General features: G+C 41.4%; 1 protein-coding gene across 1 annotated transcript in view; it reads left to right on the top strand.

Moving 5' to 3' along the window:
• MYLK (myosin light chain kinase) overlaps positions 1-17610 on the top strand; it is a gene marked incomplete in the record, with an annotated part of 315646 nt that overhangs the window by 248524 nt on the left and 49512 nt on the right. The window contains 3 exon segments of the mRNA XM_034786555.1: positions 2433-2483; positions 3564-3691; positions 6824-6977. Of these exon segments, the coding sequence (XP_034642446.1) occupies positions 2433-2483; positions 3564-3691; positions 6824-6977 (333 nt within the window).

The following is a 17610-nucleotide window of genomic DNA, read 5'->3' as shown; positions in this document are numbered from 1 at the left end:
GGTAATATCTTACATAGAGCTCGTCTTCAGGTCACCTGTCTCTCTCACCAGCAGAACTTGGTCCAGTAAAATATATTACCTCACCCTCTGTCTCGTTAACTTTAGACAGATACTTTTAGAAATACCCACAACTCCTTAAAGGGGACTATCAATTTTTGGGTTATCAGCCTAGTTATCTCTGGGTCTTGTTCAGCATCAATGCTCTAAGGATGGTCATTTATCTACATCAGGTAAATATCCTCCAACCCACACCTTTCCCCAAATCTGTATGAGTAAAACAAAAAGAGTGAGATCCTATATGTAACTCAAAAAAACCAGGAGTACTTGTGGCACCTTAGAGACTAACAAATTTATTAGAGCATAAGCTTTCCCACAAAAGCTTATGCTCTAATAAATTTGTTAGTCTCTAAGGTGCCACAAGTACTCCTGGTTTTTTTGAGTTACATATAGGATCTCACTCTTTTTGTTTTACTCATACAGATTTGGGGAAAGGTGTGGGTTGGAGGATATTTACCTGATGTAGATAAATGACCATCCTTAGAGCATTGATGCTGAACAAGACCCAGAGATAACTAGGCTGATAACCCAAAAATTGATAGTCCCCTTTAAGGAGTTGTGGGTATTTCTAAAAGTATCTGTCTAAAGTTAACGAGACAGAGGGTGAGGTAATATATTTTACTGGACCAAGTTCTGCTGGTGAGAGAGACAGGTGACCTGAAGACGAGCTCTATGTAAGATATTACCTCACCCCTCACCTTTGTCTCGCTAATATCCTGGGACCAACATGGCTACAACAATACTGTATATGTCTACAGTTAAACGGGAATGGGTCGTGGAGGAGTGTGTAGTGAGATGGGTGAATATGAAATGCTCTGGTGGTTCAGTTATGTTAGGGTAAACACCCCAAAGGTAGATACCAAAGTGAACCAATAACCAGCTAAATAAGTCTCTAAGGAACAGGGCTTCTTAGGGAATATACAATACTTCCTGTTTTGTGACTCAGCTGTACGTATTATGAGAATAGACTTTCTGTGTATCACAGTACTTCTGGTCCCAACCAAAACCAATACATGCAGTGCATGTGAAAATGAAACATAATATTTTTTGGGGGGGGAGATAACTTTTTTATAAACAGAAAGTGATATTGACCAGTTTCATTGTCCAAACTTTGTAAGATATTCCCCAAAAAAAGAGAAAAAGCATTGATGCTGAAAACTAAATTATAAAATTCTTTCTGCTGAAACAACTAACGTGATAAGTGAGAGCTGCTATCTCTGTTCATACTAGGGATTGAACTGGGGAACACCATAGCTAGAAGCTGAGTTTTTACCATTTGAGCTAAAAAACCAAGCCCTGTATTTAGCCGCTGCAGCAGACTCATAGCCTGCATGAACCAGGTATAGAAGGGACATGTAACACGGAGTGAGCAGTGAGTTACATTAGTAACATGAGCAAAAGCTGTAAAAACTGTATTTTGTTTGCTGTCTGCATTACTGTTTTCAGAGCTTAGAACAATAAAACTACTGCAGTTCTCACTAAATGTTCCACAGCTTCAAGAAAAAAAGCTTTTTATAAAGACTGAGGCCAAGACTTGCAGGTACAGAATGTTCAGTATCTGTTTAAAGGGGAGATTTACATGAGAGAGACAGAGTTTTTACAATTTGATCTCCCATCACATTTCTCATAAATAATGGGCCAAAGGTTTCAAACATAGGTTCGGCTGCTGTATGAATATTTAAGCTCCAAAACAGATGTGGTCTAATATTTGAAAATATGGAGAAACCCCAATTTCTACTGAAGTCAATGAGAGCTGCAACCCTTGTCTTGCATACACATGGATTTAGGAATGTAGGCAGCTAGATTTAAAATGCCAGTCCATATTTTTAACAATGGTGAGATTCCCGGCATCTTGGAAAATGGCAAAAGCTGTCCCCATTCATAAAAGCAATGAAAAATACTAGTGTTCAGTTCCTGTATATGCCAGTTTCTATATCAGCACGTGAGGTGCAAATAAGAAATACAAAATCAACTACCTAGTTTTAATTGGGGTTTTCTCTAAACTATTCAGCAATTTGCACATTGAAAATCCGTGGTGATATTCAGCATGTGGTTGATCTCAGCCATTTGTCTGGGCCAAAATCAAATATGGTGAGTACTTAAATGCAGATGAGCACAAATTTTATAGGAACAGGGATGCCAAACTGCCTTAGACACCTTTGAAAATCCCAGCTGTAAATGCGAGTATTCTAAGGATCAGGTCAGACTCCTTGAAAGTGCTTTCGAGAAGCAATACAAGTATAACGTAGATTTTGTGCTGGAGTGAGCTCAACAACAATGCTGCCAGGAATGTGACTATTTGTATCATTTAATTTGTACCTCCCAAAACTCATCTGCTAATGAATTATTTATTTTTTTTATTTATTTTTAACTAGGTGAAGCAACAGTGAAAAAGAAACCACCTCCAAAGACCCCCCCGAAGGCAGGTAAATGGCTGCATTTTGTTGCATTGTAAGCATAGGCAGTAATGCAATAGGATTTCCAAGAAAAGGCCACTCCTACCTTGAAACAATTGTTTGCCGGCTGAATGTTTTCTTCTGATTAAATGGTAGGTGTGATGTTCTAGGGGGAGAATTTCAAAAGCACTATGTTCCCCACCTAAACTTAAGGTTGCTCAACAGTTTCTGTTAAAGGACCCTGTGTTCAGTTGTTTATAACTTGGGCAAACTTTAACGGTTGAAGCTGATGTTTGCCATGCTCCAGGCTGAATATTTTTCAAAAATTTCATCCAAAACAGGTCAGCCAGGGACTGCTGGGCACCAGAACTCAGAGCAGGAAGACCATCTCTCCTGTGCTCTGAGTTCTGTGCTGACTGGTGCCCAGGCAGTGAGGAGGCAAAAGAGGAAGCACTTGAATTCAAAAGTCAAGAAGTGAGGAATGGGGGGTGGAGGAGAATGGGAGCCAGAGGATCGGAGCAGAGTGGAAAAGATTGGCAGGAGATGGAGTACAGTTCCAGAAAGATCTGTAACCACTAAAGCCCCTTCCCCTCCGAAATTTGGAATTGAACCAAGGAGTCCCAAATTTCTACATTCCTCTGCTGTCAGCAAATAACTGTGACACCCATTGGCAAAGTGTGTATCTTATCACCTTCTAGTGGCTGATCCACAAGAAGGTAACAATGTATTATTGCTGCCAGTTACTCCTTTAGCTCACAGAAGGGACCATCGTGATCATCTAATCTGACCTCCTGCATATTAAAACCAACAGAACCTTGCCCACCCACACCTACAGTAGACCCATAACCTCTGGCTGAGTTACTGAAGTCCTCAAATTATGATTTAAAGACTTCAAGTTCCAGAGAATCCACCATTTCCTGTCACTCAAACCAGCAAGTGACCCGTGCCCCATGCTGCAGAGGAAAGCGACAAAAAAAAAACCACCACCACCCAGGGTCTCTACCAGTCTGACCTGGAGGGAAATTCCTTCCTGACCCCAAATATGTAGTGACTCAACTGTTCAGGAAAATAGAAAATATACTTCTCTAAAGAGATGGGTTTTTTTCTCAGTTCTTCCCCCTCAGATCATTCAGTTTCCAGAAGACAGAAAAGTCCGTGCTGGTGAATCAGTGGAACTGTTTTGCAAAGTAGTAGGAACGCCACCCTTGACTTGCACCTGGATGAAATTCCGAAAGCAGGTAAATTGTCTTTTGACGTGTTTTAACAATGAATGATGATTAATTTGAGAAATGCCTGAAACAATGTCTAACTAAAAGGATGCATAATCTGAAAGAAGTTTGCTCTCTCCTGCCCTTGATACAAGAAATCCCCCTTTCTTCATTGGTGCTTCAGGTTTTCAGCTTTGCAGATCGAACCAAATGCCACTGAAAAATACTCTTGAGTAAAGAGCATCTTACAACAAAAATATCTCCACACTAAGCTTGTTTGTGGGAACATTTATATCCACAACAATCTATTGTTGTACAATTCCTTCCCCTTTAATTAATTGACCTCACTGGGACTTAAGCACATACTTAAGCACTGTTCCTGAAGAGGGAAAATTTCCTGAATCAGGGCTTTAGTGAACAAGTTCAGACACTTTAAACTCAGCAGCTCAGTATGATCTTCAGCAAGCAGAAGCTGGAGTATCTTATTGGCATGGAGCAAAGATAAATATCTGCTGGAGCAGCTACTATTTATTTTATTACGAAGTCGCTCAGCGCTCTACAGTACACAGATAAAAACAGTCCCTGCCACAAGGAAGCTTAGAATCTAGACCTGAGTTCGTCAAGATGATTGTTGAACATTTCATCGGGGAGTTCGGGGCTCTATATTAATTGCACAGTTTATTGCAAGTTCTACCTTTTAAAACATTTTAAGCCAGTTGCCTTTTATTCTGAAGTATCCTGTTCTTATATTATGGAAAGGGTGCGTGGTAGCATCCAAATAATTTTCTCTCTACCATTCATTATTTTATATGCCTCTGTGTTATCTCCTCTGAGGCTTTTCTTTTCCAAACTAAACAGTTCTAAACTTCTTTAAATTTCTGCAACCTAAAGACTGATTTAGGAACAAGTAGACCATTTTTATCAATATTATTTTTATTGTAGTAGCCTCAAAGAGATTCAGTGTCCTCAAAGGAATCCTGCACTACATCTTCAAAAGACAAGCCTAGGAGCTTAAGTGAATACCTTTGCTAGACGCTAAAAATCAGGACCTGAATAGAGATGCTGGATTTATGGTTTATTACAACAATCTAAAACTCACTGAATCCTCCCTCCGCATTTTTTTTCCGCCTTAAGACTGCAGAGATGTTAACTGACCACTTCACCTTGAATGTTCCCTTGAAATATGCATTAATTACTTACACTAAACAATCTGTTCCACCTTGCTGCGACACTGAGTACATTTCCCAGACCTGAAGAAGAGCTCTGTGTCAGCTCGAAAGCTTGTCTCTCACAAACAGAAGTTGGTCTAATAAAAGATATTACCTCATCCACCTTGTCTCTCTAATTCTCCTTTAACTCAGCAAGGAGAGGCCTGAGGTCCTTTTCCTGCTGAGTGACCCTGGCATGTAGTGCAGTGACTAGAACTGGTGGGGAAAAATTGTCCATATAACCATTTTGTTGGTGGCATATTGTGTTCTCATAGGGCACTGAAGCAGTTGAATAAAATTTGAGAATCATGCTACCTACCTACAATCCCATTGGAACCTCAGCAAATTACAGTTCAGTATCTTGTGTGTGCAAAGCTGCACTCCAGTGAATGGAGTCTCTGGGGTGGGATTTTCATGAATGTGTAGCATTGGCTACCTCTGCTCCCATTGACTTCATTGGGAGTAGCTGTAATACTAAGCTATCCCTACGCTACAAGTGCTACAGCAGCACAGCGACGGCTATGCCAGAAGGGTTTTTTCCATCATTGTAATTAATCGACCTCGTTAAGAGGCGGTAACTAGGTTGATGGAAGAAAAACACCTGGAATGGAACCTAAATTGTGTTACTACTTACTCCCAAAATACTTACTCCTATTGCTAGTATTGCAGACGCAGCTATCAGGTTAACTTCAGTGGGCTGATGCCAAAGCGTGCTTTATATCTAAACTAAGGGGAGAGACCTGCTCTGACCCTCATGATTTCTTGTTCTGTAAACATGTCTGACAAGAGAAGTAAACTAAATAGCCCTCATTTTTAATGAAATGCAGAGAATAAATTGAAAAATCTCTTATCTGGCAGGAAATGGTGGGAGGAGGAAGGGCACTGACATTATGCTGTCTACAGTAAGAACACAGTGTACTCCTTTTACAGTTATAATGTAGCATCAAGTTTTTTTTAATTCCCTTTAATGTCTCAAGCTAATAAAAAGATTTCCATTTTGATTTGTGACATTTATGCGGAGGTTCTTTTCTTGGTTTAGTTGAAAGGTAGTAGTTATATTTACAAGTACTTAACATGTTTGTGGAGTTCAGCTGTGATTTGAACTTTTGGTTTTCTCTGAAACCAACTTAAAATCTTTATCTATTCCAATTGAATTAGAATGATTTATTTATTCTATTCAGCTTGGGAACTTTAAGAATTCAAAGGTGAATGTATCAGAGGAATCAAAATGGAAGTTGAAAGGATAACAAATACTTTCTATGGCATTTTTCTGGTCTTTTTTTTTTTTTGTAATTTTAGAGAGTTAGAAAATCTGACTGCCCTACTAAAGCAAGGCCTGTGCTTTGTAAACTTTTCTACGCAGTTCTGCTAGCGCAGTTCGACTTCAACCAATGATACCATCCACTGTTCCAGTCTAGGAAACTATTATGATAATTTGTGTGGCGACGCGAATATGGACACATGGAGACTAGAATCAGATAGTGTCATGGATGATCTGGGTCAGAATGTGAAGTTGGGCCTTGAGAAGTGAATGACGAATGAACCAGTGTTCTTGGGGTCAAATCTTGGTTTCAGTGAAGTCAATGGTAAAACTCTTATTGATGTCAATTTAAATAGAATTTGGTCTTTTGCCAGTTAGACACAATTTTTCAACTACATTTCCTGATCCTGCAAAGGGATTTTAGCTGGTGGACGCTAACACCCAAGCACTCTCATTAACTCAAAAGGACTGTGTGCATGTGTACTTTGCAGGATTGGGACCACTGAACTACTAGCCTGCATCTCTTGACTTTTTTGGTTAGTTTCACTCTTTGCCAGCTATTCTTACTCACTGCAGTAATGGAATTATCTACATTGCTCTTCTAATGCTGAAATCATGGGCTCCTACCTGACTGAGAGGTTGGGAGCCTCACTTTTGAAAGCTCTTTAACAATTCTTCTGTTTAATTTGGCAGATTCAAGAAAATGAACACATCAAAATCGAGAATGCTGAAAACAGTAGTAAGCTAACTATATCCTCAACGAAGCAGGAACATTGTGGATGTTACACTTTAGTGGTAGAAAACAAAGTGGGCAGCAGACAAGCACAAGTCAACCTCACAGTTGTCGGTAAGTGCAGAAAAAATATTTAATTATATTATAAAACACCTACCCGGTGCTCTGGTTGCTGTACAAAAAATCAGATCAAAACAGCACAGTATGTTAAAGGGACTGCAAAAGCAAACAGGTCCATTTAACAAATTAAATTGCTAGGCCAGATCCTAAGCTGGTAAAAATCAGCATATTCTAATTTACACCAGCTGGTGATCTGCCTGTTATTTTGATGACACATTATATTTCAATCTAATTTGAAGACTATTGTAATGAGAGATGGGAGAGGGGCAAAATAAACCTTATATTTGTTCCTTGTTTATGTGTAGACAAAAGTCCAGTCCCTCTTCTCCCATTAACCCTTTGTAGGATGCAGATGCTCACTAGGCTATTAGTTTGGGAAAGGCCAGTTTTTGAAGGGTTGAGGAGGTTTGTATTGTATTGGAGATTACAATTTGGAAACTGTCCTGGTGTGTAGTTACTTTATATTGCTGTTGATTTATAAAGACAGTCTTTTTAAATGCATACATGTTTATGCATGGGCTGCACAAGTTGTCCGTAAACGTGTATGAAAAGTTGAGAGAGAATCATGTGTTTGATGCTTTAAAAGCTTGTTTCTGCTCTGAATAGTGACTCTGTCAAATGGCATTGTGTGGCTTCAGACTTACTACCGCTCAAGGGCTCCAGAGCAAATTTCGTCAGCTTACTAGTAAAAGAAGACGTTTATTCAAACTGCCAGTCTGGTTCTCTCCACTTTGTGCAGTGTCACTTGTAATGAAAGTTCTGCTGCCCAAATTCTATCCTCAGTTACCCATTGTCTGTAATGGGGTTACTCAGGTGGTCTGAGGCCAGAATTTGTCCAGGCAGTTGGAATTTACGTAGCCTGTCTGTTGGTGACTTTAGCCAGAATAGAATCCTAGTCATTCTCCCATAATTGTAGTCCTAAAAGGAGTAACAAGTAGTAGGCAACTAATATTGTCTCTAAAGAAATGCAGGTATGAGGCCAGGGATGAAGTCCTGGCTCCACTGAAGTGAATGACGAAATACCCATTGATTTTCAGTGGAGCCAGGATTTCATCCCAGGGATCTACTGAGTAAGATGTAATTTTAGTTAGTAGACTCATACCTTATGTTCAAGTATAGTATCCTGTGAAGAGTGAACACTCTGCGTCTTTATGCTGCTGTATGTATTGTGTTTACAGGCCTCTTGACCATTTAAGTACATGGTTATTTCTGTTGTCTAAACCAGATTGCTGATTACATTTAAAAGACAATTGGACAGACAAGTGCAATTATTAAATAAAGTCGAGCAATGTGTCAAATTCAGTTTCCTGTTGCTCTGTGAACTTCATGTAGTTATTATGTAAGTAGCAATTTTATATTCTGAGGAATGGGTTGGTTTGAAAATCAGTAGTCACCGAAAATGTTGAACTCTAAAACCTCATAAAGCTACATACCAGCCTCTTCCTTCATGATGCCATTGGCAGGAAATGTGCTGAGGGTTAGTGGGGCTCCCAGAGATGCTTCGGGAGAGCTGGGTGAAGAATTCCTACAATGTGCTTGAGTTTGCCAGGCTTTCTGGCTGATGACACCCAGATAAAATTACTATTGCAAATTTGCCAACTGCTTCACCTAGACTTCTAGCTGAATTAAGAACTGTAGTGGGCATGATGGATGTCAGAAATGTGTTGCCATCCGGATTTCTACTTGCATGAAGAAAATGGCTTGCTAGCTGTAGTTTTGGGGGGCGAGATTCCTGCCAGCCCTACCTATTGTAGGCAGGGATGGGCACAAGAAGTTTCTTCTGCTTGGGCACAAGGGGAAGAATCCCATTATTGAGTACAGCTGCTGCCCCTTGCTAGCACTTTTATGGGCACCTGATGTCTAAAACAGAGTGGAGACACCCTGACTTCTCTCCCTGTCTATCCTGCACCAGGCAAGATGGCAAGGTCACTGCAGTCTCTCCAGGCATACAGACTGAAACAGTGCTGTGCACACCCTGGGAGAACCCTGCAGGAATTCTAGCTGAATCGGCCAGAATTATTCCTGGGGGCTCCAGTCCGAGCACATCCGTTTTCTGCACCATCTCCAGTGTGCAGGGCAGAATCTTGCCCCCCCCCCCTTAATGAGGATTTATAAAGTGGCTATAAATCTGGCTAGTGCCAGATATCAGCTTTGTTTGTTTTAGCTATTTATAATGAGGCTCTGTGATCTTTGTGTGAGCTGCTTCCCTATCGGATTACAGATTAAAAATCACATCACCTTGTATGTTCTTTGCTCAAAACATAGCTGGTTGATCAAGGTACTTGCTTGGGTTTTGAATGTGTTTAGAGAATTTAGATGTGGTCTGGAATGTGTGTTCTCCTGCAGGAGTGGGCCAGGACTGACCTAGAGCCAGATTCCTCTAAAGAGGTAGCTGGAAAGCTAGTCTCTGTTTGAATTTTAAAAAGTAAACGACATATTAAAATTCAAAATGAAAGCAATAAGGAAATATTACTGTAATATTGTTCTGAATGTATGGACAACTGAGCATACATGTGCATGGTAAAGATAACATGACATTCATATGTACAGTCTCTCACTCCAAAGGATCTAAAAAGCTCTTCACAAACTACATACAGGCAGCACCTCTGAAGTGCAGCCACCTCTAAGATAGAAAGGCAGCAACCAAAAACTGTGCCTAGCACACTACACCCCAATGGGGAAGGGGAAATTTTGGTCTAGGTCACCATACCAGAAGTGCCATGGGATCGTTAAGGACAGCCAGGACTTTGTTTTTAAGCCCTCTCATTGAAAAGCCCTGTGCACAGTAACCTGCAACATTGGCTTATCTGCTACAGAAAGACAAAGGACTGAGTTGACTCTGCCAAGATTCAAAGCAGAGATGATTCTTCTATGATTCAACCTATGACTTCAGGGAGTCAAACCTGTATTTTAGCCCACGGTCCATAGCTGGATATATGAGCAGCACATGCTTTTTATAAATAGCAATGGCATTTTTTCATTAACATCTGGATAAAATTTAAAAAAAAAAATCTCCCCATTCCCCCTTTGACGAATCTGGCTCCTAAACTCTTATCCTGCACTGCTGAAACTGTCAGACTCAGACTTCAGCTGTGAGTATAACTGAACCAAGTAGGGGTTCTGACATTTAAGGAGTTCGAGTAGTCAAAGACTGTTTGCTTCATTGTTGGCAATGGAAAAAGCAGTTCTGGAAAGAGTCCCAGTTTTGAATTATTCTAAGGGTTTTTTTCCCCTTGTGATCTTAATGAAGATCAGTGAACTAAACTTTCATTAAATGTAACTCCAACGTGAAAAACCACACAGGTATCCAAGCAGATGAGGGAGACTGCTTGTGCTGGGTGATTAGTGCACAGGACTGGAGTCAGGAGGAGTTTGAGCTTGACACAGATTCCCTGGGTAACTTTGGGGCTCTACAAGTGATAACAATACTGTGAAACCTGTACAGGAAGGAAGCCACCCTAGTAAAGCAACCTCTTGTCTTAAGAGATTGCCAAAAACTACCCACAATATCTTCTGCCTCACCTGTTTTAGAAGACCACTTCCATTAAGTGACCAATTTGTTTGTCCTTGGAATGGTCACTTAAGAGAGGCTGTAATGTGGTTCTGGTACCAAATCCATAACTGTATGTTCTGGGACACAGCTAGTGATTTACAACCGTCAGTGTCAAATTGTAGTAGCCTCACGTTGCCAAAGTTTCATTAAAAGAGTTGGTGGTGGGATGAGTATAATCTAAAGTTGAATTAGTGAGGGCTAATGTGTAGTCCTTAACGCCATAACTTAGGTGCCTACAGTATGTGGCCAGTAACCTTCGTACCTCTCAGCAGTGCTTTATTTTTTAAATAAAAAACCTGTGTGTGCTTTATAGAGATATTTATGGGTAAGTACATGGGTTAACATAGATGATGGGTGAAATTTTCAAAAGCACCTAAGTGATTTAGGAGCCTAAATTCATAAGACATTGGTTCCTAAGCGCCTAACTGACTTAATAATGGGACTTAGGCTTCAAAGCCACCTAGGTGCTTTTGAAAATGTTACCCAACAAGTATGTGCAAGTTTGAAATTGGTTATTGTAATAAACAGAGGAAAGAATGATCCTGTAGTTAAAGAACAGGACTGGGACTCGGGAGATCTGGGCTCTGTTCCTGTTTGTGCCACAAGCTTCCTGGCTGTGAGGTGATGAGTTACTCCTGTGCAAGCCTCCCACCAGGAATTGGTCTGGTGACTCTCAGGGCAGGTATATAAGCCTCACAGGAAGAACAGCAGTTCAGTTGGCTTACAACTCTCTCCTGCCTAATAGTGGCAATGAACTCCCCAAACCTTAGTCTGCTGTGGCCTTGCTCTTGCTCTGACTTTGCTCCAACCCCGCTCCTGACCCCTGGCTCTGACCACTAGGCCCGACTACCATGGCACCGACAACTATCCCAATCACAGTTTCTGACATTGGGTAACGTTGGGCAAGTCACTTAATTTCTCTTTGCCTCAGGTTCCTATTTTACAGGGGAGTTTAAATTAATTCACTATTTGAGTAATGCTTCAGGCTCCATGGACATTAGTGCAGATTGTTATTGTATAAAATTAAGAACACACATACTTGTGGGTTGATTCTGATCAATCATAACATGGGGTTTACATAAGTATAACTCCATTGGCATCATTGGAGTTACTCCATATTCACAGTAGTGTGGGGTACTTGGTGTAGTGATGTCATATAAAGATTACATGCAGTGGTCCCTGGGGCTCTAGAAATACCTATGCACAGGAATTTGGTGCAGTAGTATTATTCACTGACAGTTCCACAAACAGTGGTATGCAGTTTTTAATTTCACTATTCTACTAAATAGCTGTGCATGTGCTTTACTTGCACAGTGCTGAACAATGGTGCCCCAAATAGCTGTGTGTAACAGTGTGCTGCATTAAGTAGCAGTTCATAATCTTGCATATAATGTTATTGCACTAAGTAACATCTGCTTCTCCACTAGATGTAATTATTCTGTCCTTGCGTGGGGATGGCAGTGTTATTTTCTCCAGGGAAATTGGTATATCCATTTCTTGGAGTTCTGAGTTAGCAGCAGATCTTCTAAGCAAAAATTATGAAATATATGTTAACTTCTGGATGAGATATACATCATGGCCCTGATCCAAGACCACCGAATTCAGTGGCAGAACTCTCTGACTTGAAAGGGTATAGGCTTTGAGCCCAACTCCATAAGTTAAACCCATTCCGCACATGACACCCGGGCCTGAGGACCTTGGTCTCAAATACTATTGTCCAGAAATGACAAGTTAACAGTGGTACTTCCTCTTGGCAGGTTTTAGGATTGCTTAAGAAATCTGGCTCAATGGGAAACTTTCCGTTTTTGTGTTAGAAACATCACATTCCCCTTTTGGAAAAGCTAACACCAACTTTTGTGATATTGAAAGAAAGGTGGTGGGGAGGGGCGTGAGGCAACTAATGACAAATCCCAGGAAAATAGCATAACTCTATAGAGTGTTAATACTGAATTCTTCTACAATGTGTTTCATCTTCTCTTCATAAGCAACTACTCGATGATTACAGTGTTCCTGTGAGGCAAGTGATTATCCCCCTTTTACAGATGAGAGAGCGCTGAAGTTGAGAATTTAAGTAACTTGTCCCAGACTGCAGAGGAAGGCTGTGTCAGAGGCAGAAGTAGAATTTGAGCATTTTCCTTGCCTCCAATTGCTTGTCCTTGTTGTTCCTCTAGGCTGCCTCTGGAGGGACTCTCCAGTGAAGAGGGCAAGTTGGCCAGTGGGCCAAGAAGGGATGCTTTATACTGCCCTCTTACAGTTTTTCAGCACCACAACATACACTATGGGGAGATTACAAATGCTTCATCTCTAAAACTTCGTGACAAACCTCAGCAGCCACATCAACACCAGATTTTTGCAGAAGGATCATAGAAATTAGAGGGAAACCAAACTTATTAGGTCACCCAAACCATCACTCAGCCAGTACTTGATGGTTACCTTTGGAACATAAGGTTTGAAAAAAGGCTCTTGAGAATTTATTTCCCATTATATGTATGTTGGTTCTGTTAGGCCTATAGGAGAAGGAAATGTTCTTGTGGTTAAAAGACGTGTCTGGGAGTGGGTCTATCTGAATTCTCCTAGTTCTGCCACAGACTTCCAGTGTGTCCTTGGGCAAGGTCATTTTACCTCTTTGTGTCTGAGTTTCCTGATCTGTAAAGAAGGGAAGATCTATCTATCTTCCTCAGTAGGTATTGTGTGACATCATTGTGCTTTGAGATCCTCAGAAGAAAGTGCAATTATTTAACAATGCAACTTAATTTAATTATTGTGTAAGAGATAGAGAGGTTGCCAGTGGTTTGAACTGGGAGAGTGGTGAGGAACAAGATTTAGGAGAGGCTGGAGCAAATCTCTTGAAGATTTTAGAAAAGGTGGAAGGCAAAGTTCAAATTGTGCCATCAGCTCTGGGTGTGGAGCTCCAACTAAACTTATTGGGTTTGTGCACATAGCTAACAGCAGGATTTGCAATTTGGCATTTGGGGAAGATGTTTTATGAGAGGAAAAGTTGTGTTCACTGTAGCACACTTCAGCTTCTCTTGTACTGGTTTTTTTATGAAAAGAGGATTTTTTTGTTTTTTCCACTCTAATGTTATGCTAAATCTGTGGTAAATTAACATCTGTAAGGTACAATACTTTTAAATTATAGCACTTCTCTCCCTTGGAAAATAAGTCCCAAGTCACAGTTTTCCAAGGAAAGCAGAGAGATTTGCCATGACCCGAAGTCCTATCAACAGTAACATAGAGTTCAATTATGACCTTTTATGGTTTAGATTTTCTCCCACTGATGGATTTCAAAAGAAGGCTTTGCCAGTGCTGTCGGCATGGATATTGTCCAACTGGCTGTAGCAGTATATTAAATACCTTCTCTGGCTAAACAGCCTGTGGAGTGGAATTAAATTGTTGCTTTCTGTCTGCTCTTTATCTGGCAGACAATTATTGCAATAGCTAATAATAGTATTGTATAGTAATATGATAACTGGATTTAGAAAGAAACCAAACCAATTTTGAGATCAGATAAAGAACACCACCTCACAAATGTCGTTTCAATGCTGTCTTAGTTTGAAGAACAACAATATCCTTTTCTTTCAAGGTTTCGGAGTATAATAATCTCTGATTTTAGGGGTTCTGCATTGAAACAGGATTGCTGCTTAAGAACTCCCTATAGCCCTATAATCTACTGGTGTAAAATGAGACATATCTACTTGTTTTGGCTCAGTGTGACCCTTGGATCAAGTAGCAGAACAACTTCCATTTTCTGCTCCAGAAGTTAAAAAGGGATATATTGCCTTTTTTGGTCTCCTGGAATGGAATTTATTTACTGTGGACTCTGCAAATTTGAGCCACTTTGGGAAACCAACTAGTTTGAGTAGCATAGAATTTTTTTGTGGGTGTGTCCTGAATAGGCTGTACTTATTCTACCTATATGGGATTGAGGCTGGGGGTCTCTGGGCTCGACGAGAAGGCAGGAAAGTCTCTTTCCTCATCGGGAAGAATTACAAGTCAAACAGCTCACATAGGATTTCACTGAAAAGTTAAAACAGAACGGTAAGTTAGACTTATAAATAATAGTGATTTAAAGGCCAACTGGATTCATGCTATGCTTGTCTCAGCACTTCAAGTGAAATCATTTAATGGGTTAATTAAAGATTATTCCACAGTGTGTTTCAGAACCTGTCTACCAAAAAGCCTAAGAAATTTGTCAGAGGAAGAGGTGCTGCTGAATCCAGTTTGGAAGGAAAAGGAAATATAAGTTAAATGTAGTTAAGATAGAGTTTGGTATTGTCCTAGCAGAGGTTGTTATAGGTCGTGTAGGGCCAGATTGTAACCTTACAGTCTGCTCTGAGCAGGGGTGAAAGTAACTTAAAGGACTTACCGGTACGCCAGAGTTTTTAGGCCTGGGAGTTTTTAGTTTTGGGAGCCCCAGGGCCTTTAAATCACCCTGGAGCTACCAGCTGCAGAGGCAGCTGGGAGCCCCAGGGCTCAGGGACGAATTAAAGGGCCTGGCGCTCCAGCCGCCATGGAGCTCCAGGCCCTTCAAATCATGGCGGGAACCCTGCCATGCTACCCTGGGGTGGCAGGGCTCGGGCGGGGCTTTAAAGGGCCCGGTGCTCCTGCCAGAGCTCCGGCAGCGGGGCTCGGGTGGCGCTTTAAAGGGCCTGGGGCTCCCCGCAGGGACCGGAGTACTGGGCCCTTTAAATCCCAGTCCGAGCCCGGCTGCCAGAGCTCCGGCAGTGATTTAAAGGGCCCGCGGATCCCCACCGCAGCTGGTGCCTTGGGCCCTTTAAATCACTGCTGGAGAAGCCGGTCCAGTCTAGCACAGCGTACCGGCTCTTGCCGGTACGCCATACCAGACCGCACCAGCTTACTTTCACCTCTGGCTCTGGGTAAGGGGTGGTACGTAGCTACATTGCTAAAGGAGCAGAGAACAGATTGGGACTCAGAATGACACACTTACTCCTTCCTCAAAGCAACATGGGAGCAGGGGAGGAAGTTACCACTCCCCCTTTCATGGAGCAGCTTAATCCCCTTTGTGTGCCCAAAACCATTGCCCTTGGCTGGTGATTGGAGTGGTGCTGGAAGGAGTTCTTGAAACTAAGAACAGGGAAGATTGGAAAACCATTCTAATGGAGAACAGTTAGGGTATATCTACACAGCTGCTGGGAGAATGTCTTTCAGCCCAGGTCGACAGAGCTGTGTTAGCAGGGCTTGCGTTAGTGTGCTAAAAATACCAAATGTGGCTCGGGCTCTGAAACCCACCTCCCTCCCTAGGCTTCAGAGCCCTAGCTCCACCCAGAACCCAAACGTCAGAGCAACATCTACGTAGCTATTTTTACCATGTTGGCGCAAGCTCCACAAGCACAGGTCTGTCAACCTGGGCTGTAGGCCTCACTGCCAGCTGCTGTGTAGACCTACCCTTAGAGCCTAGCACCAGCCACCGTGAGGTGTGTGCTTCTCTAAGCACACTGGAAAATGCATATCACAAAAGGTACAGTCAATACATATTTTTCTGCCCTAGGAAATCACCTGTTCTGCCTCTGTGCTAGAGCTGGCCTGGGATCAATAGCTCTACCTACTATTGGCCGTTTTCGACTCTGGATGCCAGCTCCAGTTATAGAGTTAGAGCAAGTTGTTTTTTGTTGACACTACCTGTAGTGATCATTCAACTCTTGTGGATTAAGGATATAATTTTCAAAAGTGATGTAGGCACTTAAGAAACTAAGCCAAATTAAACATCAATGGGACTTAGGAGCCTAAGTGACTTCAGAAAATGTGACGTGGGCTCAAGTGTCACTTAGGTGCTGTCAAAATGTTACTCGAAATCTACCTTCCCAATAACCAGCTCTACATGGTGGTCAGGAAATGTTCAACTCATTGTTTATATGTCAGAAAATGAAGATTTGTCAAACCTGAAACTTTTTGCAAAAAAAAATGTTGGTTTTGAGGACATTTTTGTTGGGGCGGTTTCTCAGATCCAGACATAATGAGACTGCAATCCCAGAATAACCAGTAGTCTGGTGGTTAGGGCACTCTCATGGAATGTGGGAGACCCAGGTTTATGTCCTTGCTCTGAATCAGGCTGAGTGAGCACTCTTATCCCTGGGATATTGAGTCTCTCTCTGTGGTTCCATTAATATTCACTTACTTTTACAAAGTGGAACAGCTCCAACAGGAGAGGTTGACTCTATAGCCCAGCTCGCTCATGTGGGAAACAGGGGCCATGTTGTTGTTCCTCCTCCTAATCAGGGACTTGAACCTGGGGTCTCCCTCATTCCAGGTAAGTGCCCAAACCACTAGGCCATTGAATATTCTGGCATGGGGCTTTTAGTGTTTTTGTTGGGTTGTTTGTTTGCAAAACATTTTGAAAGGTCTGGTTTTCATTCCAATGCAGAATGAAAATAATTGTTGAACCCTTGAACTTTTTTACAAAATGGAATTCTTGTTTTCTGGTCAGCTCTAGTGACATTTCACCCCCACATGGATAACAGTGAAAGTGATGTGATTCATTTGCTCCAAGGGTCATGAATCTTTTGATGTATCTTGTCTGATTTTCAAAGTTGGAACAATTCTCAAAACTGTGAGTTTCATGTGTGTTCAGGTTTTGTTGCAAACATTTTGGACAGGTCTAGTGACATTATCTGTTAGTGCCTGGACCTCTAAATCAATGCACGAACAGCTAGCACAATAAGCTTCAATGGAAAAGAGAAATCATATGCATTATTATACCTTTTAGCTGTTTCATTTGAGTTCAGAATCATATGTCTATCAGTTCCTGCAAATGCATGTTAATTGGCCTTGGGGAGAGAAACTCATTCACCTTTATTTGTGTAAACTACTGTAGTAAAACTTAAGTGTTGGGGGCTGTTACTCAGGGGAGATCCATTTTGAACAAGTCTGTTTTCTTAGAAGTGCATTCCTATGTAAGTAAACACAAACAGCAGCATATTTCTGGGTACCCTTTCACTTCTAATTCTGGTTCCAGATCACAGTTGTGGAGGGGTTCAGAAAAGGAAATAATAAATTATGGTACAATGGGAACCTGTGTGAGGTCCTCAACAAGATAAGTCTTACATTCTGCATGTT

This window comes from Trachemys scripta, chromosome 11 (assembly GCF_013100865.1).
Source record: "Trachemys scripta elegans isolate TJP31775 chromosome 11, CAS_Tse_1.0, whole genome shotgun sequence".
In the NCBI taxonomy this organism is placed as follows: domain Eukaryota; kingdom Metazoa; phylum Chordata; order Testudines; family Emydidae; genus Trachemys; species Trachemys scripta.
This window is presented reverse-complemented; position numbering and strand designations above follow the sequence as displayed.